The sequence below is a fragment of the Octopus bimaculoides genome, chromosome 2, assembly GCF_046866305.1.
Source record: "Octopus bimaculoides isolate indiv1 chromosome 2, ASM4686630v1, whole genome shotgun sequence".
Lineage (NCBI taxonomy): Eukaryota > Metazoa > Mollusca > Cephalopoda > Octopoda > Octopodidae > Octopus > Octopus bimaculoides.
This window is the reverse complement of record NC_142929.1, coordinates 149,909,275-149,933,188: the sequence shown is the minus strand read 5'-3', so window position 1 is coordinate 149,933,188 and position 23,914 is coordinate 149,909,275. Positions and strand designations below refer to the sequence as shown.

Here is a 23,914-nt window from a genome sequence, read left to right as displayed (position 1 = left end):
TCACTAATAATTCTTATAATCGTGGGAGCAGTTAAATATCATAACTTTACATTTACACCTTTCCTATAAAATGGAAATTTTAAAGGAGGTCACTCGAAATTAATATTTCATATGGGAATGTTGTGACTGTTCTTTTACGATCTACGTAAACACCTCTACATTGTAAGAGTTATCGATATTGAAATTCTTCTTACAGCAATTTACATTCTGCGTTCAAATACAGCCGAAATAAATTTTGCCCATCTCCGTTTCGTTTCCGATAAAATCAGTATCGGTTCAGTACTAAGGCCATTTTAATCAACTTCCCCGCTCCCAGCCAATTTCTGGCCTTATGCTAAAATTAGAAAGAATATTGAAATGAAATAATGTTAAGTATAAATAAATGTGTTTAAGCATAAAAATGTTATTTAAATGATATAATGAGACCAGTGTTTCCCAACTCTTTATATTTTTGCAGTGACAAAACAGTGTACGGTTAATGTACCTTTTGGATCGAGCAATAATTTCAGGATGAAGGGTAAGTATTTTTACATAATTAATCTTCTTGAAGGCATATGACTCAGTGGTTAGAGCTTCGGCTCACAATCATGAGGTAATGAGTTCAATTCTCGGACCGGTCTGTGTGTTGTGTTCTTGAGAAAGACACTATACTGCACGTTGTTCCAGTTCCCTTTGCTGTTGAAATGAGATGCTACATCACTGGTTCTAAACTGTATCGGTCTTTGCCTCTCCCTTAGATAACATCAGTGGCGTGGAGAGGAGAGGCAATATGCAGGGGCTACTGCTGATCTTTCAGAAAAACAATCTTACCCGGACTTGTATTTCAGAGGATGACTATCTAGGTGCAATCCCACGGTTATTCATGACCGAAGGGAGTCTTTACCCTTTTAGTCTGCATCATATTTCTTATTATCGCTACATATTTAGCTCTCTTTTACTCTGGAAGAAATATCTGTAATTTATAATCTATAAACCATGAAAACATCAATTATTGTATAATTAAATGCAAATGACCAGTTAATGAGACCCAGCAAAATTAGAGATGAGAAATTTGTAATAGTACCTTAACGACGAATGATAGTATTCGAAATATTTCCTGTGCATAGTATACACATGAACATTACAATTTCAAAAATAATCACACAAATATTTGCAACATATGAATATTTGTGTAATTATTATCTTTGAATTTGTAATATTCATGTGTTTACTATACACAGATATAAATACACTGATTAATGTATACATAGAAGAGCGTAGGCTCGAAACGCCAAAGACTTTACCATTCTTCCCGAGCGTTAAACTAATACACTTGTTTGTTGTTCCTTCTTTTGTTTTCGTCCTTTGTTTTCTGTAAATTTGAAGTGTGTTAATATATATATATATATATATATATATATATATATATATATATATGCGAGTAAAAATAAATACAAAAAAGGGGGTTTTGTATGATTGTGTATAGAGGAATATATTATTTTGTTTAAAAGAGTTCCAACACTGTCTGTTTTTTATGTTTTATTTATATTCCTGCAAAACCAATGTGGGATATGGAATATACAATATATAATATAATATACAATATATAATATAAAATAAAAATGGATGGTACAATGAAATAAAGTATTGAATGTCTTATTGAATATATGGAATATGTCTTATTGAATAGATGAAATATTGAGTGTTCAATATAAATGATTAAATATATAAAGGCGAATACGTATTTTCTATACGTTGTGGTATTTCATCATGGCCGGAATTCTTATATTTATATATATCCAGCGGTTTCATGGATATAATTAGTTAAATGCTAGAACCTATCCTCTCTAAGAGAAAGAGCCACTCTTCTCTTTAAGTGTTAAAACCCAAGAAGATGAGATTTTCTTGCACTTCACAGATAAGCACTTTCCCTGTACAAATAGCTTCAGCAAAATATTTAATTGGCACACCCTGAGGATTTCATTTGGCTGTGCACCTAATGTAAAAAATATTTTAGTAAGTTGACCCATACTTGAGACAGAGGCCACTGTAACACAGAAACCGTCGTACAAGAGACATAAGTAACAGCAATTGGACCAAACTGGCAACCAAACGTGCGAAAGTACGTGGAAGCAACGGAAGGCTCCTTCAGAATCCACTATAATAACCTCCTGGGGAGATGTAACGCCACAACCCTGGTCAAACACGTATGGTCATTTTAAAAAAAGCGCCATCGAGTACAGCATACAGTGGAAAATTCCGGAAAAATGTAAAGCGCATTTCAATACCAGCAGCCAGTGCAGATTATGTATGAACGAGGAAAGAGCGAATTTAAAGAGCTCCCAGTTCCTAGGCAATTACCTGAATAGTACAAGTGAAATCTTAAATCCTTGCCCACATGGAAAGAGGTACATCCTATCATAACTGTGAGCCCCATTATTAATATAATTTCGCCCCTCCACCAATACCTAGGAGTCCCTCAAAGAGTTCGACCAGGACATAGACTAACTCACTCACAAACATACATAACCCAGCAAAGAGGTCAACTACTCAATAGTCTTTTTTCCAACATCCCCAATATAAACTCCCACACATATTATATCCCTATACACACCGCATGCATACATAAATTCCCCACGAATTTAACTAAAACATAAAAGAAAGGAAACACACAAATGAACACAGATGTATATGTCCCTCATTTCCATAAAGGCTATACATATAAGTCGTTCAAAATTAGTCGGACGACTAATTGTTGAAATTCCTGTTCATCCTGATGAGGGGGGGGGGGTCATTGTCGAGATGCACCTTAACTCATAATCGAACGGCAGCAGTGAACTTCCGAAATAGCCATAGGTGTGTTTGACTTGATTTTGTGGAACTTTTTACGCTCCTGAAGTCCAACCTTCCTTGATCTTTATGAAATAAACTGTTTTAATATATTTTTAATTGTAGTAAGAAATTTTTTAATCGATTGATATTTTATTTTATTTAAATTTTTAGTCGCATGATACCTTTTAGAATTTTTAGTCAATTGTATACACATTCTTGATAGGCCGTTCTATATATTTGTATTTTTAATTGCATATATATTTTTTTACCTTCAGTGTTTTGTATATGTTTTCTTTGTGTGTTAAAGGCTATGGTAATATTTATATACGATCAAATGTATGAAAGTGAGGTTTTATATAAAGTCGTTGACTCGACTTTGATGTTTGTTGTCCAATCAATGATTTTTTTTTATCTTTGTTTCGATTTCATTTGAGCACTCCTTTTTTGCAGTCTTATAAACCCTTTTGTCTCCATAAAAAGAGGCAAAAATTATATCTTGTAAATATATATATTTTTTTTTTAAGCAGTTAAAGAGGTGATTTTTAATTCTCAATCGCAGAATAATGCTAATAATATAGCCTGAACAGGATAAACTATCCCTATTTTGCAGAGAAAAGTGTAGGTGGCTAGCTGTGGACTCGAACTCACATCCCGTCATTACATGTGACGATGCTTTTGCCGATTAAACTAAACTACCCACTACAAATTTCTCTGCAAATTAAGATATATAAATCTCGCTTTATGAGACGCTCTCATATGTTAAATTCAAATTACGACAAACGTAAATAAACAAGCGAAGCTTGCTTTTAGAAGCGTTGAGATGTCTTTTTTTATAGAAAGTTAAAGAGGTGATTTTTAATTCGAGTTCGAGTCCACAGCTAGTCACCTACACTTTTCTCTGCAAAATAGGGATAGTTTATCCTGTTCAGGCTATATTATTAGCATTATTCTGCGATTGAGAATTAAAAATCAGCTCTCCCCACTCTTCCTCTCTCTCTTCTCTCTCACAAAACATTCACTACAATATAACTCATGTTCGTCAATGTTTGGTAAATATACCACGATTTTCACTAGGGTGTTAGTGTTATGGTTTATGTATCATTTTCTCTCTCTTTCTCTCTCTCTCTCTCTCTCTCTCTCCCTCTCTCTCCCTCTCTCTCCTATATGTTGAGCGCGTAATTACTGCACTGGAAAGTTCACATCGAAAAAATTCCATTGATGAAAAAATTTTAAAATTCCGTTTACTTAGTGTGATTTAAGGGAGATTTAGCTGTTGTTTCTAGCAACTTTTATATTTCTTCCCTTCTACCTGTACACACAATCATTAACTACAATATAACTCATGTTCGTCAATGTTTGGTAAATATACCACGATTTTCACTAGGGTGTTAGGGTTAGGGTTTTAGGGTCAGGGTTAGGGTTTTAGGGTTAGGATTAGGGTTAGTGTTACGGTTACGGTTTTAGGGTTAGGGTTTTAAGGTTAGGGATAGGGTTTAGGGTTAGTATTGCGGTTGGTGTTACGGTTAGGTTTAGAGTTTTAGGGTTAGGTAATCGTGCGGATGTTAATCTGAAAAATTACAGAAATGTGAAAATTACCGACCCTGCCATCTATTATAACTTTTGTTGCTATGTTTAATATATACATAGATTATGCCTCCAAAGAAGAGAGTTTGCTGGGGGAAAGAAAACAACCGGTTTAAAATGACAGTAACAGACTGCAGCAATTCACCACATTCCAGAAGCTACTTTGAACATAATGCAAAATGGTGCATTAACATCTGCCTAATCTGATAGAATTCTGGCAAAACTGTGTAGCATCAGTTCGCCAGCAATTGCTTCATCACAAATTACCGTCCTACCTCCTGCTAAAAGTCATTACCCTGCTATGTATAATCAGGGCAGCGCAAAAAGTTGTTTTGCACAAGCATTTCTATAGCCAATTAGACGGATGAAATTTACGTACGCTTAATAATGTAACAAAAACAGCCTTCAGACTTTCCCTATTAATTTCATCGTCTTTTGAATTATGAACATATTTACTTCACAAGGGTTTTTTCGTTGTAAGGCTTTCTTTTTTAGTTGATTTTCACCTAGCAAGACTTATCGTAGATGGCGTAATAAGTCACACCCGGACAAGGTCGGGTTACACTGCTAGTATATATATATATATATATATATATATATATATATTAAATATATATTTTTTTAACCAAAAAAAATTGGTAAAAAATATAGTATCTGTTAACAATCTTAGCAGAAAACTCACAGTTGAGTCTTTGAATATATATCAAATTTAAATAGAGCTCAAAATTAATCTGTTGAAAATACTTTATTGCAGCAACAATAACAATAATAACAATAATAATAACAAATAAATAGATCATTTCGATAGAACATCCAGAATGATTAATACATATCATAAAATATTATAAAATATAGGATACTCCATCTCCTCAGGGTCCCATTATTATTGCTCTCATCACCGTCATTATTATTAGCAATACACATCCAAAAAAAACAGGAACCATTCAAATCTAATTTTCATAGTTGACCCATGAAAATATACAAAACAGGATGAAAAAGTAATAGATGGCACACAACTTTCCATCCCAAATGTGCAATGAACGAGCAAACGGTAAATTTCCTCAAATCTAAACCTAAAAATTTTATATTATAATTTCATTTACTGTTCAATTTAGAACGCTATAAAATCCGTTAGAGTAATAATCATCAAAATAAATATATAAATAAATAAATAAAGAACGTAAGAAAGAAAGAAAGAAATCATGCCGTAGAAAACAATTTTAAAAAAATATAACATTCAAACTAGACTAAAATAAAGACACACTTACATGACAATAATAATGATGATAATGTTCTTAATAAATTCACTCTAAAAAACTCTAGCATATACCAATATACACAATTAAAATAAAATTTAATCTTATAGAGAGATAGATAGATTTATATCGATATATAGACAGACAGAAAGATAGATAGATAGATAGATAAAGATATACATTTGTTGTGCTATAATTACAATATATATCACAGACAGTTTCTGATATAAACAAAATCTATCGTATTTCTTTTAACTTACAGGTTGCTTGATGAACGGGGTTTGCTGGAAATATGGATCAAAAGTAAACTCAAATAGACCTTGCTCGTATTACATGTGTGAAAGAAGAGGAAGGAGATCTTTTGTGCGATATATAGCAACCGGTAGGTTTGTACGGATTTTGTCTTTGAAAAATTTTATCATAAAATGCATGCTTTTCATGATAAAACCCGAGCATTATTATACTTAGTAAATGACTTTTGCTCAATGTTCCGGCTGATTATGAGATAGACTACCCCATACAAAAAGTAAAATATTTTACCAATGAATATCGCTTTCAAATTTTGGCACAAGCTGATCAGTTTTGACGGAGGAGTAAGTCGAATATATCTACTTCAGTGTGTAAAAGGTATTCATTTTACCGACCACGAAAAAATAAAAAAATGAAAAACAAAGTCGACTTAGGACTCGGAACGTTAAGATGTGTGAAATGCCTCTAAGTATTTTGCTTGATGTGCTAACGAATCTGTCAGTTCGCCGACATACATTAGGAGGATGGATATTGATTCTAATATTTCTTTTCTTGAAATATTTATCTATTGTTGCAAAAGTCATTTACTACCCATCACACATGCACACAAACACATGCACACAAACACACACATTAGTCATTTGTTTTCTTATCCAAACTACGTCAAAAGTACTGAACGGATCTTTATGAAATTTGGAAATTATATTCTATGTATAACGGCCATAACTCCCATGAAAATTCATATATTTTTGATGTTGATGAAATTTTAACCCGAACATAACAGATGAGCGTTATTTGTAATTCAACGGTACAACAGTGTAAGACTACCCTTTCAGATATACTTTCATTGTGATTTCTGCAATGTGGTGCATAAATTGTCAAGTAAATGAGACGCATCTTTGCCTCCACTGATTCACTTGCAAAGTGTTGAGTAAAATTATTTCGTTGCAGACCTCCTTTGGGTCTTTTTATTATCACTACGACACACATAGTCCCCAGTTGGTAACATTGATTTCAAGGCCCTCCTAGATGAGAGACTGGCATTCCACTTAATGTCTATGTTCCATGCTGGCATGGATTGGAGAGTTATTAATGTAGAAATATGGTATCGTAGCTACTAACAGTTGAGGGTTGCGTAGTCTAGACGGCGTTTTTAGATTTCATTATTCTCTTTAACCCGGGCAAAGCCGGGTATTTCTATATATATATATATATATATACTCTTTTACTTGTTTCAGCCATTTGATTGTGGCCATGCTGGAGCACCACCTTTTAGTCGAGCTAATCGACCCTAGGACTTACTCCTTGTAAGCTAGTACTTATTCTATCATTCTGTTTTGCCGAACCGCTGAGTTACGGGGACGTAAACACACCAGCATCGGTTGTGAAGCGATGTTGGGGGGACAAACACAGACACACACATACATACATACATTTATATATATATATATATATATATATATATATATATATATATATATATACGACGGGCCTCTTTCAGTTTCCGTCTACCAAATCTACTCACAAGGCTTTGGTCGGCGTCCGAGGTTAAAGTAGAAGACACTTGCCCAAGGTGCCGCGCCGTGGGATTGAACGCAGAACCATGTGGCTGGGAAGCAAGCCACTTTATTTCATTTTATTTGCCATAAAGGCAATATACAAAGTAGCTGCGAGCTGGGCAACACATTAATGAATGAAAATGAAATGACATAAAATGAATAAATGAAAGACGAAACCCAACGCCCGCCGATTGGGTTTTTCTTGAAAACATATTTTTTTTTTTTAAATCAATATGAGGTTTCAAACCTCTTACAAAAAGGAGTCACTAAAACCTCTTACTTAACATGAAAAAAAAAACAAACAAGGTTTAAAACCACTACAAATAATGCAATAAGATGCGGTTTCAAACCCTCTTAACGAGGCTTTTTCACCTCCTATTCATCGATATATCCATCAGTATATCTATTACTAGCTGTTTTTCCCGGTTTCACTCGGGCAGTGTGGTGGATTTGGTTAAAGGCTATTTCCTATGTATATTTTGAATAATAAAAAGAACTAAAAATAATTTTAAAATTCCAAAAACAAAAAAAAAGTAAGAATAACCCAAAAACAATACGATGCTAAGGATTTTGCGGGTCGATATTGTAAAACTAACTTCACGTGTGTACCCATAGCCCCATGTAGTCATGGAACCTTATTTGTGGTATAACTTCGCCTTAAAAGAAAAATATATGGTAGTGCGGTTGTTGTGTTGGCGACACAAGAATGTTAATCGAAACTGTTTAAGATCAATCATAGGTTGGACGTTCATGCACACTGATTAGAATTGTGAATTTCAATTATTGAACACGCGTTCCTGGATGGATACAATTGTGCAGAGTCCGTTTGTCTCAATATGGAAAAGCTGTTTGAATGTCGACGTTTGAAAACATTTGTAATTGAAGTTAAAACAAACATAGTAATTAGAAAGAGCGTGAGCTATAGCACTTTTTTTTTTTAATGCACAAAAAATTGAAATTATTTTTTTTCTGTGCCTCTGATTAAAATTTTCGAAAAACAAACCCAGCCACATTACTTGGAAAAAAATAATCTTTATTGTGCTGGTTTTTCGTAAAATTTCGCGCATGGGAAAGGCAACAAAATCGTCCCTCCCCACTTTGAATGGGATATTCCTATCATAAAAAGTAATAATCGATTATCTCGGTAACCATGGGTGTTGGAGGGCAATAAAAATCCCCCGAACATGAGCGGACCATGCTGCCGCTCTGTGCTGAATTTCACGTGATTCCACTGCACCGTTCTCGAGTGAATCTGCCGACACTCAATCAATCAATCAATCAATTAATCAAACAATCAAGAACACTTCAATTTATAGTATAGATTATCTTCAGTGCCACTTGAGTTCCTGCACTCCGCCATTTCCCAAGCCTCATTCATGTACGAGACATATGTCATGTTAGGGTCAACCGGCCATATGCGACATTCTTATTTAAGTATTCTAAGCTTTTCCCACACGGTAATCCTTATGACCTCCACAGCTATCTGCGGAGGCCATTTGGGATCCCGTGTGCAGGCTATATCTACTGTCTCTTTATGTTCTTATACTATTTTTCTACCTCCCCGCCCTTGTAGATAAAGATAAGTAATTCTTCATCTTCAAGGGTAGGGGTCGTTTCTTCCACCGTAGGTGGCACAACTTCAGGACATGCAGACGGCACATCATCGTCCACCTGCAGTGACCCGTTCTTCTTTCGGTTTTTCCTTTTCTTCCTGACTTCGGGAGAGTGGGGCTCTTCCGCTTTGTCCAGAGTCTCTCCCCCACCTCCCGAAGCATTAGGATCCTTCGGCGAGTAACCATTGTTGCCCGCTTTCTTCCTTTTTAATCCTTTTTGGGTTGAGGGTCCTAAAGCCTCCTCAACCACATCCAACTCTCTCTTTGACCGGGTTGGGGAGGGGGCTTCCAGTGATTGTTCCAGAACCTTATCATGGTCCTGGGGGCAGTTCTTTTTAGTATGGCCTGGCTCCAGGCAAGAGTGAAACCTGGAGGTGGGGGCGTCCCTCAAGTATCACCAGATACCTGCAGCTAGCTATTTTTTAAAAGTCTGGAAAGACTATTTCGGCCACGGCCGATGGGCTCCACTGGGTCAAAATCGCTTTTGATCCCCCTCCAATCGGCCGCCGGCGTCACTTTTACATTTAAGAGCCTGGGTTCGCTTTCCCCAAGGTCGTGCCGGATGGTATCTCCAATCCACCCCGCTTCGGTGCTCGGGGGTAGACCACACACCCAGGCTCTTATCACCTTCCTCCCACAATATGTGGGAAGGAACAATATTAATTCCCCTTCTAGGGCCTGGCTTGCAGTAATGCAAGCTTCCTCAGGGGTGTCAAAAAGCAACCACACCGTTGCATATTTGACACCCCTGGCCACAAAATAATTTTTAGCTAGCAAACATTTTGCCAGCTCTTTATCAATAATATCCCTATCGAAGAGGGCGATAGCATCACGCGACCTAGAATAGGTCCGTAATACCACTATCTTCTACTCAAGGTCTTCAAGCCACTGCTTGGGTGGGACAATCTCCCACTCCAAAGCAGTAGTTTTCTCTATTAACTTTTTTGCTGCCATAACTAAATATTCAAATAGGAAATAATTGTTCACAAAAAATGTCTTAAAATGATGACAGTTCAGAAAAATAGAAATAGTTCAGTAAACGAAACAGTAAAGAAAGAGATTTTTTTCTTTTAAAAAAAGGAAAAACACAGAATCCGTGGCAGGAAAAAAAATGGGCTACACCGTACTCCAGCCGTGACTTGAATTGGTACTCCGTTGCAGTCAAATAAACACACAATAGTCCTGGTCCGTAATCCAGCGACCAAAGTGAGAAAAAAAAATCTTTAAATGGTTTCTGCTTGCTGAACTTGGTTATTTCATAGAAACGCCCACCAGCAGCCAGCCACACACACTATGCTTGGAACAATTCAATCAAATTTTCTCAAATGTTCAAATTTTCGACACCGCCAAGCGCAAGCGAAATGCCCTAGAGATGGGCAGAATATACTGTACAAATAAAAACACAATACTTCTACCCAGCTCATAGAAAAAGCAAATTCGCTTACTCTGACGGTGTCCTCTGTTCCTTAGACGGAACAATGAGCTACACGTCTATCTTTAATGGTAACCGGTACTGTGTCTGTGTCTGTGTGCATGTGTGTGTTAGTGTTGTGTGTGTATGTATGAATGTACAATTATCTATATATATAAAAATGAGAGTGTATGTCTGTCTGTCTGTCTGTGTGAATCCCTAAAACTCGAGAACTACGCAACCAATTTCATTCAAATTTTACACATGCCTTACTTAGGGTTCCAGTTGTGTTTTAGTCAAAAAAAATTTTAACTTCTTGCAGAGTTCGAGCCCACGGCAACATAATATCTCCTCCACTATTTAAGTATTACGTGTCAAAAGTGAAACAAAAACACTCATGTCAAATACTTTCACTTTAAAAATGAAATTATTCTACTAACTGAAACAATCACATTTCGATACTGTAATGACAGATACTTTCAGAGAGAGAGAGAAAGAGAGAAAAAGAGAGAGAAAGAGAGAAAGAGAGAGAGAGAGAGAGAGAGAGAGAGAGAGATGTATATGTATACATATAGATGTATATGTACACGTTATTCCACTAACTGAAACAATCACATTTCGATACTGTAATGACAGATACTTTCAGAGAGAGAGAAAGAGAGAAAGAGATGTATATGTACACGTATATGCATAGATATATAGATATATAGATATAAATCTATATGCATACATGTATATGTATACACATGTGTAGATGTATATATATATAGATGTACATGTAATATGTACACATATATACATATATATACATGCATACAGATATCTATACATATATACACCCATCACACACAAACACATGCACACAAACACACACATTAGTCATTTGTTTTCTTATCCAAAACTACGTCAAAAGTACTGAACGGATCTTTATGAAATTTGGAAATTATATTCTGTGTATAACGGCCATAACTCCCATGAAAATTCATATATTTTTGATGTTGATGAAATTTTAACCCGAACATAACAGATGAGCATTATTTGTAATTTAACGGTACGACAGTGTAAGACTACCCTTTCAGATATACTTACATTGTGATTTCTGCAATGTGGTGCATAAATTGTCAAGTAAATGAGACGCATCTTTGCCTCCACTGATTCACTTGCAAAGTGTTGAGTAAAATTATTTCGTTGCAGACCTCCTTTGAGTCTTTTTATTATCATTACGACACACATAGTCCCCAGGTGGTAACATTGATTTCAAGGCCCTCCTAGATGAGAGGCTGGCATTCCACTTAATGTCTATGTTCCATGCTGGCATGGATTGGAGAGTTATTAATGTAGAAATATGGTATCGTAGCTACTAACAGTTGAGGGTTGCGTAGTCTAGACGGCGTTTTTAGATTTCATTATTCTCTTTAACCCGGGAAAAGCCAGGTATTTCTGCTAGTAAGTATATATTTGTGTAACTTCTAGGATGTCATCACACTGGTAAGTGTTATAAAGCTGGTCGGAGAATTCCACACTCAGGCACCTGTTTGTATGATATCTGCAAGAGGACATCAGATGGTAGATATAAATGGGAAATTGCAGCTACTGGTATGTAAGAATATTACTTTACAGTCTCTCTGTCTCCCTCCCTCTCTCACTATCCCTTCTTTCTCTGTCTGCCTCATTCTGTCTCTCTGTATGTATCACTTCTCTATATCCCGCTCTCTCTCTCTCTTTCTCCCTCCCTCCCTCTCCCTCTCTCTCTCTCTCTCTCTCTCTCTCTATCTATCTATCTATCTATCCTTCCTTCATCCTCCGCCTCTTTTTCTCTCAAACTCTTTCTTTCCGTCTCTTGTTGGTCTAGGAAGTGACGTCTGGAAAGAAGTCATATTTATTTGAGAGAAAATTCCGATCCAGTAAAGAGGAGTATTTTATTTAATAAATGAAAATCAGATCGGAAACTGGTAGTTGCTCTGTTTTTTAAACCATTAAACATTCCTATCTATATTCCATTGTAAAAGAATGTTGTTTATTATATGACTGCTCATCATACGTTTCCTATGCATGCTCATATACGTACACACACACACGTACACACAGACCCGCACACACATACACACACCAATATATATATATATATATATATATATATTTTTTTTTTAAGTTTCGGCTTAGAGCTGCGACCATGCTGATGCACCACCATGTTGCTACACTGTTATTACAAGGAGCCTCTTACAATATGTGGCACTTGGTGAAGAATGGAGTTTGATTTAGCAACCCTCATTTGCACCTCCTGCCGCGAGGTAGGTTCATCTGGACAGGAAGAGGTCCAGCTTTGATTTAAAAACTCCTACATCTACTTTGTGCAGATTCCTCAGGCTCTTTGGGAGAATATTAAAAAGCTGTGGGCCCCTGAATCCCAAGCTGTTGCAGTAACTGGGATCTTTGGCACTATGCAGTGTCGTCCCGTTCTGGCATTGGTGTAGCTTTCAATGCCAAAATTTGGCACAATTCCTTCCAGGATCTTCCAGATGTATATTATCGCATACCTCTCCCGCCTTCTCTCCAGGGAGTAGAGTCTTAGCTGTTTCAGCCTTTCCCAGAAGCTGAGCAGTTGCAAAGAGACAATCTTCTTTGTGAATCTCCTCTGGATTGCTTCAAGGTCTGCTGTTAATTTCAGACTGGTGGGTGACCACAACTGTGAGCAGTAATCCAGGCGGCCGAGGATGAATGTCTTCCAGAGGATCATCATGGTTTCCTTATCTCTGGTTCTGAATGTTCTCAGGATCCATCCAGCCAATCGTCTGCACTTTGTTGCCATTCTGGTAATGTGCACTTGGAAAGAGGTATCATCACTCATGTCGATACCCAGGTCTCTCACTGATTTAGGCTCTGGGAGTGAAATTCCCTGTGGATCAGTGTACTCTGTAAGTTTCATATTCAGTTTTGGACGTTGGTAGCGCAGGGTTTGGAATTTTTCAGCATTAAACTGCATATTATTGTCCTCAGCCCATCTGTAAACTGAGTCCAATTCCTGCTGCAGGTGTGCAACATCACTGGAGTTCTGTATTTTCTGCGAGACTTTTGTATCGTCTGCGTAGCTTGCAAGAGTGGCTATCCGGGCACTTGAAGGCATATCTGAGAGAGCGACTATAAAAAGCAATGGTCCCAAGACAGTGCCCTGTGGAACACCGCTCATTATTTGTGTTTTCATAGAGGTGGCTCCATTAGCCACTACTGCCTGACTTCTATCTTTCAGAAAGTTATGTAACCACTCTCCAAGTTTTCCAGCTATGCCAAGATCACGCAGTTTGTGGCATATCACACCATGATCCACTTTGTCAAAAGCTTTTGCAAAATCAAGGTATATTACGTCCACATTTGAGTTGTTGAGTAACTGCCTCAACACCCAGTCGTAATGTTGTAAGAGCTGGGTCAGGCAGCTCCTACCTGGTCGAAAGCCATGTTGGGTATCACTCAGCAATTTATTTTCTTCAAGGAATGCGATTAGTTTTCCTCTGATTATCCTTTCCATGACTTTGCTGATGTGTGAAGTCAGAGAGATAGGCCTATAGTTTTTGGCATCTGCTCTGCTTCCCCCTTTATGGATTGGGCATATTATTCCCTCCTTCAGCTTGCTTGGCAGTCTTCCGTTTGCGAGAAAGCTCTGGAGGGGTTTTGCCAGGGCATGCTTACACGATTTAAGGAGGATTGCTGGGAAACCATCAGGGCCAGCAGTTGAGTTTGTGTCCACTTCATGTATAGCTAGTAGTACATCTTCTTCGCTAATGTTGATGTATTCCATCGTAACTGCCTCCCTGGTTATGGGGGAGGTAGCAAAGAAGTCCACTGGTTTGTTCACTTGTCTGTGCTCCAATGGAGTGGTGAAGAGACTTTTGAATTGCTCATTCAGTACCTCACTGATCCTAGTTGGACTGTCTGTGAGGGAGCCATCCTTTTCGAAGAGGGGTCCAATCTTGCAGCGTACTGAGGCTGTTTCTTTTGCGTAATGAAAGAAGGCCTTTGGGTTTGACTTAATGTTTTTTATAACCCAGGCTTCTTTGTCTGCTCTCTACTTCACATAGGATTGTTGCAGCCTTTTTTCGATCTCCATCAGTGTCGTTTTTAGGCGGGACCTTTGGCCATTCTTGGGATGCTGGTTGAGTCGATTTGCAACTTTTGTCCGTCGTCTCATGAGGATCTTCCTCTCCCTTGGAATCTTGTTCCTATTTGTTTTGGCCTTGTGCTCTGGGACATATTTCTGGCTTATGGCTTGCACAATAGACATGAAACATTCTAGTTTCATGTCAATGTCTGGTGTGGAGAGACATTTTGGCCAATCCTCTCTGAGGATCTCTTTCTGAATCGATTTCCAGTCCGCTTTGTGGAAGTTCAGATTGGAGAGATTTTGGGTGCTTCCTTTAGGCTGTATGTCTCTGGTTTCTTTTGGCCCAAACATAGACAGCTTTATTATGTTGTGATCCGAAACTAATGTCGGCGTCACTTTCACATCATGAATGATGTCCGTATTGTTCGTGAAGCAGAGATCTAGAATGTTATTCGCTCTAGTTGGTCTGAGAACAGTTTGCTCCATGAATAGGGCATTGGTGAAGTTGAGCAGGCATTCCACCTGTGCTTGCTTGCGATAAGTCATTCCGGAGAGTATGAGACCTTCGGGCCATTTGACGTTGGGGAAGTTGAAATCACCCATAAGAAATATGGTCACATGGTGTTCCAGTTTCATGAGGATTTCTTTAATTCTAGTGAGGCAATCTTCAAATTTGCCTATGTGGTTTGGAGCATCCGGTGGGCAATATGCATTGCATATGACTATATTATGTTGTCTTATGTATACAACTAGGGTGTCGCATACCGAATTTGAATATGACAGTAAGACCTGGGGTGTGAGGTCGTCACGGATGTATACAGCAACTCCACCATGGCTCCTTTCCCTTCTGTCTGTTCGCAGTATGACATATTTTGGTACGTGTACTTCTGCATCCTCTATATCAGGGCTGAGGTGAGTTTCCACGAGTGCTATGCATAGGGCTTGATTGCATGCAGCGAGGTCTCTCAGGAAAGAAATTTTGCTTTTATTATTATTATGCAACAGGCCCCCAATATTTAGTAAAAATATTGGCGTGATGCCTGTGCAGGCGTTAGGGGAGGCCATCCCATGTCTGTTGGCTGTGGTGGTGTTGCGCAATGGGGGGCAAGATTCCTCGTCTGTGCTTGGCGTAGCCACGTCAGCTGCTGCATAATCTTTTGCGCCATGCACAAAAAAGACTCTTGCTCAGCTGCTGCGTTGCGTAAGATTTCTGAAGAGCGCACGTCCTTGAATTTTCTCCTTGGGGACATCTGTCGTCTTTCCTCAGGGAAGTTTTTATCCTTTAAACCTTTGTAGTTTTGGCGGGGTGTCGGGTGGGAAAACCGGCAGTTTTTGCCGTCTTCCCCATGCTAACATTTGCCTTGCAGGTAAAATTTGCAAGTTTTTGGGTGCCTTCCAAATTTCTTCTTTCCTTTGGTGTCTTGGATGGCATTGGATCCACCTTGCGATTTTCTACTTTTTGTTCTTCCTTTTCTTGTGGGTACTATTTTCCACTGGTTATCTATTGGGGTGAGGGCTCCTTTCCTTTGTAGGACCACTGGCACAGAGGGGCTTCTATTTGCTGCTTCCTTGGCTCCACTATCCTTTTCTGCCTGGTTGTTCATAGGTGTGGGTGATCCATTCTTTTGAGGAGCCACTGGGTCAGAGAGACTTCCGGGTGTTTTTTCCTTTTCCTTTTCCTTTTCCTCCTCTCCATCCTTATCAGCCTTTCCACAATGGTTTTCGATTATAACATCTAGGGTGTCCATGTGTGGTCTGATGAGTGCATACGAGCGGAGGAATTCATTCTTCCGCTCTATCTGTTCATATCTATATATATAATATAATATCTATATATATAATGTAAAATAGTGTACATTTAATACACATTAGACATGCCTATAAAGGGCATGTAACCCGCTAGAAAGAGCAGCCAAGGCTCTACACCACAAAATAGGGATAATTTCGAAAAGGAATGAAAAATAAAAACATTTACTATCCATATTTCGAACCAGGTTTCAAGTTATTTTAGCAAAATAAACTATTTATTCTGCCAGGCCAACTATCATCAGCGAAATAGCCTAGAACGACCATATATGCATGAGGCACTCTGTCTGACTTGTGCATATATGTCTAATTTTTCAAAATTTACCGCGCATGTGCGGAATACCTGATCAGCAGCAAATACAAAAAAAGGCCGATTTTTCAGAAATTAGCCAAAAACATTTTATAATTAATAAGTCTAAGGGTAGCAAAAAAAAAAATTAAGAAATTTAATTACTACCAGTGGTGTAGCGAGAAGAAAATTAATCAACAGGCTATATATTATTCATGTAAAATAGTGTACATTTAATACACATTAGAGATGCCCATAAAAGGCATCTAACCTGCTAGAAAGAGCAGCCAAGGCTCTACACCACAAAATAGGGATAATTTCGAAAAAGAATGAAAAATAAAAACATTTACCATCTATATTTCGAAGCCCTTTATGGCCATCTCTAATGTGTATTAAATGTACACTATTTTACATGAACAATATATAGTCTGTTGACTAATTTTCTTCTCGCTACACCACTGGAAGTAATTAAATTTCGTAATTTTTTTGCAACCCTTAGACTTAATAATTATATATATATATATATATATATATATATATATATATATATATATATATATATATATATATATATATATATATATATATATATATACACATACATACAAAGAGAGAGAGAGAGAAAGAGACAGACAGAAAAAGACAGGTAGATAGATAGATAGATAGATACATACATACATACATACATACATACATACACACATACATACATACATACATACATACATACATACATATTATATTGTATTGTAATTCGTAGCTGACCCCTGTTATATTCGGTTCACAGGCAAGTGGAAAAGTATTTATAAAGCAAGATAGATCCCTTGGAAATTCGGCAGCTTATGTTGACTTTATTTATTTGCATTACTCCGTGGTTGTGGAAATGTCTATCTTAAATAAAAGCTACAGAAAAGATCTTGCATATTTCTAGATTTTTCAGTATCCAATAGGAAATATTGTCGGACGTTTCGAGAAATAATTCATGTCGTACTTTTAAGCTCATATCTTTTGTACGATAGTTTCGAATTACGATTTTCTTTGAGAAATTGACTTTGCAATTCACCCTTTTAGGGGCCAATGAAATAAGTACGACTTGAACACTGGGGTCGATGAAATCTACTTAACCACCCTCCCAAATAATCTTACCGTATTTGTTTATTGTGTTCTCTATCATCATATCTGATCTTAATTTGTATATCTAGTCTTTATGCGGAAGTTCCACAAGATGTCGTGATAGTAATTTTCTATCACAGACTGTGGTTCGTGTTCATACTACTTTTCTGTTGTTTTGAAGCCACATACTTGGTAAACATCCCAATGCATTCTTTTGCCTAAGCAGTCGTGTCTGCTTTTATACTCCTATTAAGCTATTATCCTGCACTCACTCAGAAAATGATTGATATTTTTGTCTCTTTCTTGTACATCCTACATTATGTTGTGTGACTGAGTTTTGTCGACGTTTGACACCAATTTTGTTACTAAGGGTTTGATCGGCTATAATTAGCATTTCACTCTCTTGATTCAAGATCTCTCATTAGCTAGTAAATTTGGCTCCTCTTTCGAATCCTCTGAGAGCTGATAGCATCTTTCGCTATTTCCTGTACCATTCAGGTAAAAGCTTTTATAAATATTAAGTAATAATATTTAAGTAAGCTTTTATAAATATTATTTTCTCTTCATCACAGATTTTGTTGAAACTCCTGATGTCTTGCATGCGTAGCGGGCCTACTACCTGTAGCTTTCGGTACCATGCTAATCGTTCTTTTCAGCTATTTAATACTTTCCTGATTATTCTGGCTGTGCTAAGGAGAAAAACTTTTGCAACAGTTCTACTGGGCACTCCAATTTCAATTTCTTTTATATTCCCCTTGATATCTTCAGATACTGCTCTCAAGGACCCAACAGTAACTGACACTATCTTCACCTTCTTCATTTTCCATAGCCGTGCTATTTCGTACTTAAGAGAGTTGTATCTATCTATCATTTCGCCTTCCTTCTTAACTATTCATGGGTCAAAGGGGCAAGTAGCGTCAATTATATAGCATATGTGGTGCACCACCACTAGGTCCAGTCTGTTATGCTCTGCACTTAATCTGCTTGGATTAGAAAATCCCAGAGGATTTTGCTAGTCTCCGACTCTTCCACTTTCCGTCTTGTCTCTCTCTCTAGCCCCCACTTTTCGCACAGCTTTCAACGTAACACTTTCGCTACCTGGTACTTTTGCCACAACTTATAGTGGTTTTCAGGCAGGTCTAGAGCATTCGTTCATGATATGGGAAATGATTTCATCCACTCTATTGCAGATGCAGCACAGTGGATACACAGCGAGAGGAAACAAGGAGTAAAGTCTTCCTCACTACATGGAAATTGTAGTAGCACGAAGAACAACATTGACAACAGCGGGTGTGAAGAATCTAATGAAAATGGAGTTTGCTACGGAAAAGTGACTTTTGTAAATATCACAGCAGCTAAGGAATCGTTTAACATCTCATTGGAGAACAAAATTAAAATAAAAAAAACTAAACACGGCAGCAAAATATATCAAAATGAAGTAGAAGGAGGGTAAAATTGGCACCTCCAAGCGACGTGCTTGAAGAAACAGCCAAACGGACAGTTGTCTACAGGTGCGTGAACACAAGGACAAGGAAACTCGAAAATGCTAAACGCGATCAGGTGAAAAAATCCTTGAAAGACACATGGCAGAATATCCCTCACATTGCGAGAGCGAGGTAGTACGGTGGAGTAGAAGTCCTTTTCAAGACCTAGAGGCAAACGATACAGAGCATCGATGAAATCACCCTCTTCGTATTGTACACAGGAAAAAGGGCGGTACGAATTACGGTAACCGGTGTCCCACCAGGCTTGAGTTTATGGTGGATTCTCGCCGGAGAATCTCTTGGATGTTAGAAGATCGAGGAGGGAGAATTGGGTCAGGACTATCTTGGAGGTTCTCCACGTAAAGCCAGGCCTTATATCCTCTCGAATGGAGCAGAACTAAGGGTGAACATTGAGGGCAAAAGGCTGAGGTACCATGAGTGTGGTTCAACGGGCCACTTACGGTTTTTATGCTCACAGAACCAGAAGACAAAAGCAGAAAGAAATGTCCAAATGAAAGCACCACATCCCACGAGTCGACAAAAACAATAAGAACAACAACAGAAAGCCAGAGGAATAGAAACAGAAATTGAACCCAAGGAGACAAAACAGGCAGGTGTTACAGTAAAGGTGGTAGTGAGAGTAACATCAGCAGCAGTGGCGGAAGCTACACTAGCAGGGCAACAACAACTACAAAAGTACTAGAACAAACAACACTAGAACAAAACATATAAGACACGGACTCCTCCATGCATCCAATTGATGATGAAATGGAAGCCCAAAAAGGCAAAGGAAAAAAAAAACAAGAGACAGAAAAAAGTGAGAAATCCAAGAAACGGCAAACAGACACACTGATGATAATACCAACAGAAGTACCACAATCACCAACACCATCACAAACACCCACAACAGACTCAAAACCACAACAAACTTTGAAAAGAAAAATATCATTTCAACAACAACAAACATCCACGCATCAGCGGAATTTCGTGCTAGTGTGGTGGTGGTGGTGGTGGTGGGGGCAATTAAAAGCTAATGGCTCTCATAGTACAAAACGAGAAGATTGAAACAGAGGAAGTGATCTGTAGCCCTAACACTTTTATAGTACCGGAAAGCCTAATGATGGTGCGAATGACATTAGAGACTTATACAAACATTAAGCGCAACTACCCGTATGACATTGAATCTCCGAGTGTAATAGCCAGCAAAAGGTTTTTAAGAGGGTTTCCAGAGGAACCCAACAAAACAGACAGGATGGGAGAACCATTCGACCACAAACAGCATCAGGAGGGTAACTAATGCTCCTTTTATCCTTTCCTCACTTCCTGGCCACCATGGCGGTTCTTAAAGTGGAGTATATAAATGTGCGTATCCTGGGGTTGTCGTGGAAGAAACGACGCTTGCGCAACGACCTCAGGTGGCCAAGTCTGGATGTAATAGCCGTCAGTGAGACCAGGATCGCGTTCACACGGGCCTTGGCTCCCATTTTCAATGACTTTGTACGCACTGACTGGAGTGGGACTGCCGGAGTTCTTCAGACGCCTGGAAGCCTTTCTAGGGACGTCTCTCTCTCTCTCTCTCTCTCTTTAGTGTTAATTAGCGATTAGGAACACCATTTTGGTTGCATGTGTGCATTGGGTGGGGCTAGTAGAGAGGAAAGCTGCGGAAACCTGCTTAGTCGTTTCCAGCTGGCGGACAGGATTTCCCGAATACTCCAGTGTGGATATGGGCAAACAGTATTGGATCATCCAGATCTCATCTAGATAGGGTATTTTGTAGGCCAGCAGATAGAAATAGCATAGGTTGTCCACAATTTGAATTTGTCAACTACACAGACCACAAATTTGTGATCTGTACGGTTGATCTAGATAGGCTTCATAGGGAGGGATACGGATAATAGAACATGAACGTGTCCTTCCCTGCGCATCAAGCTTTCAGAAACTGGGTTAGCAAGATACAAGAGGCACGCGGTCGAGGCATAGCGACCGACGTGTAGGCAGCGAGATTGGTTCTGAACCAATTCTTCAATGCCAAACATGAATGTTGTATTGTCAGAGCTAGGGCGTGTACTCTAAAGCAGGCAGGAACGAAAGCTGCTCGCTGTGCCCTGGTGACCGAGGCGCAACTTTGTAATAAAGCTACAATTCGGGTATTGAGGATTGGGGACGGGCGCATTCTACACGAATCGAAGCAGATTTGTGCAGGATTTCAGCGTCACTTTGCTGAACTGTACGAGACGCGCGGTGGTCCGGAGGCGGAGGTGAGCTTCACTTCCTACCTTGGTGTGCCGCAGTTTTCAGTCGGGGACGTGGAATTCTGCGTAATGCCGATAACAACTGAAGATATACGTGACCCGTTGGCTAGTTGCACGAGGGACAGGTCTCCTGGATTGGATGATCTGCCCTTCAAGCTATATATACATATGCCAGATTTGTTTGATGTGCTTTTGGCAGTAGATTGGAAGAATATCCGGATTTGTGAGCCTAGGTGAAATGTGGTTACTGAGAAAGTATCCGGACAAGGGGGACATTGCTGATTATTTTAGGCCAGTATATCTTCTAAATAGAGATTACAAAATTTTGGCCAAGTCCTTAGCAAAGAGATTGACGCTTGTCGTTGACAAACTGGTGGGTGATACGCAGACTTGTACAATCGCCAGTAGAACTATACACAAACTCCATCTCACGTGATACACCATAAGGTGGGTTGGTAAAGAACCTGGCTTAGGGGGGCTGGTTCATTTGGATCAATTGAAAGCTTTTGATATGGTCGACAATCTGTATTTGGAGGCTGTCCTCAAGGCTGTTGCTTTCAGTACTGTTTTCAGAGGCTGGATCTACAATGTACAGCGACATCTGTTCGGTGATGAAAGTAAATGGCCACCTGTCGGAATTGTTTAGTATCGCACGTTCGGCCCGTCAAGAATACCCACTTTCACCCCTTCTCTATGAAGTGGCACTCGAGCCATTACTACGGAACCTGGAGGTTTCGAGGAGCATCCCAAATGAACTGTGATGCAGAAGGTTCGTGTCAGAGTACGCGGATGACATCACGTTGATAGTGTTGGACACCTTGGAAATCGAAATGATCGGCACTACCCTAAGCGAATGCGAAGTGGTAACAGGAGCAAAGCTCAACCAGGAGAAGTCAATGGCCTTGCAACTCGACACCAGGCAAGGCATGCCAACTAAAAGCGTGGTGGGGCGCTGGACAGAAGGACTTGTTAAGTTGTTCGGGGTCTGGTTCGGTCCGGATCACCAAGTGGATAAGAACTGGGGTGAGGTGACAGACAAGGTGGCCAGTCTCACGCAGAAATAGGCCGAGAGGAAATTGTCTCTGAAAGGTCGGGCAGAGGTGGCAATTGCGTACATCGCATCCGTAATATGCTATCATCTGACTGTCGTTCCTTGCTCCGCTTCATTGTTGAACGAAGTGGTGCGTTTGCTCTTCCGCTTTAAGGGTGAGCAGGTGTGGTCGCCGTTCGTTGAACGCGCTTTTCCGCAGCTCGTCCCCTTGACAGAATTACAGTCCCAGAACTACGATGTCAGCTGTTCACTACCAGTATACTAAGGTAACACTTGTTATTTTTCGAGATCCTTCCAGAGTATTCGAACGGTTCCAGGCAGTGCTGGTTTCTGCAAGTGCTCCACCCTTATTGCAGTCCCTATTTGTTCCATGTACTTCTCAAGATTTTTACTCATTGTTCCCTGGGCTCCGACAATTATTAGTACTACTATCACCTTTTTCACTGACCACAACTGATTAACCTCCCAAGCTAACTTGTCATATCTATCGACTTTTCTTTCTTCCATATTGCATAGTTTGCTTTCTTTCTCAATTAAAACTATGTCTAGCTTTCTATTCTCTACCCCATGGTCGCACTGAGTCATAAAATTCCACAGGATCTTTGCATTATCATTTTCGATGATGCCTTCAGTTTTGTGGTCGTACCAATTTTTTTCTGTCAAGACAATACTTGTTGCAAAATGTCCAATGGACAAGGCTGGCTATATTGCCGTGACGTCTCTTATATTCCTTCTGGGTTAGTGACGTACATTGCATTGGCTGGTAATATACCATACGGTTTCACCATTTTGTCCACAGATTCTGCACTTATCGCTTTCTGCTGTGTTGTCTATTCTGTATTTTATGCAGTTTGTTCTTAGTGCTTGCTCTTGGGCAGCACAGATTAGAGCCTCTGTTTCCGGTTTTAAATCACTTTCAGTCATCCACAGTCATCTATTTTCTTTATCTGTCTTATCTTCAACATCCCTATGAAATTGACCATGCATTCTTTTCTTTACCCACCTATTTTCAGCTGTATTCGTTTTCAATTGCTTGTACAACACTCTATCTTTGCAATCTTTCATCCTACACAGGTCTGGCCTTCCTACTTTTTATAATAGCGGTTCTGTGTTACTTTTTACATACCAAGCTATGTCGTTTTCTGTTCTAATGCTGTGTTCGCATCCAATAAGTCCTCTTCCTTTTCTTTTTTTTTTTTTGGTGCATACACTCTTTCTGTGTCACTTTTGCGATGGAGTGTCCTATATCTAGTTAGCAACTTCCTTGTCTATCTGTCTAAGCTATTTAGTTCGTCAACTGTCCAAGCGATTACCCCTGCTCCATATCTAAGATGTGAAAC

General features: G+C 38.9%; 1 protein-coding gene across 8 annotated transcripts in view; it reads left to right on the top strand.

Moving 5' to 3' along the window:
- The window catches only part of LOC106869870 (uncharacterized), a 66,846-nt gene that overhangs the window by 7,186 nt on the left and 35,746 nt on the right, over positions 1-23,914 (top strand). For 7 of the 8 annotated variants that reach the window (XR_016240778.1, XR_016240777.1, XR_016240776.1 and 4 more), the window contains 3 exons: positions 458-517; positions 5,914-6,033; positions 11,957-12,079. Coding sequence is in view for 5 of the 8 variants with exons in the window: in XM_089347918.1 (XP_089204044.1) it covers positions 458-517; positions 5,914-6,033; positions 11,957-12,079 (303 nt within the window). In the remaining 3 variants the exon portion in view is untranslated. The remainder of the gene's footprint in view (positions 1-457; positions 518-5,913; positions 6,034-11,956; positions 12,080-23,914) is intronic. The other variant, XM_014915791.3, reaches the window with a different exon arrangement.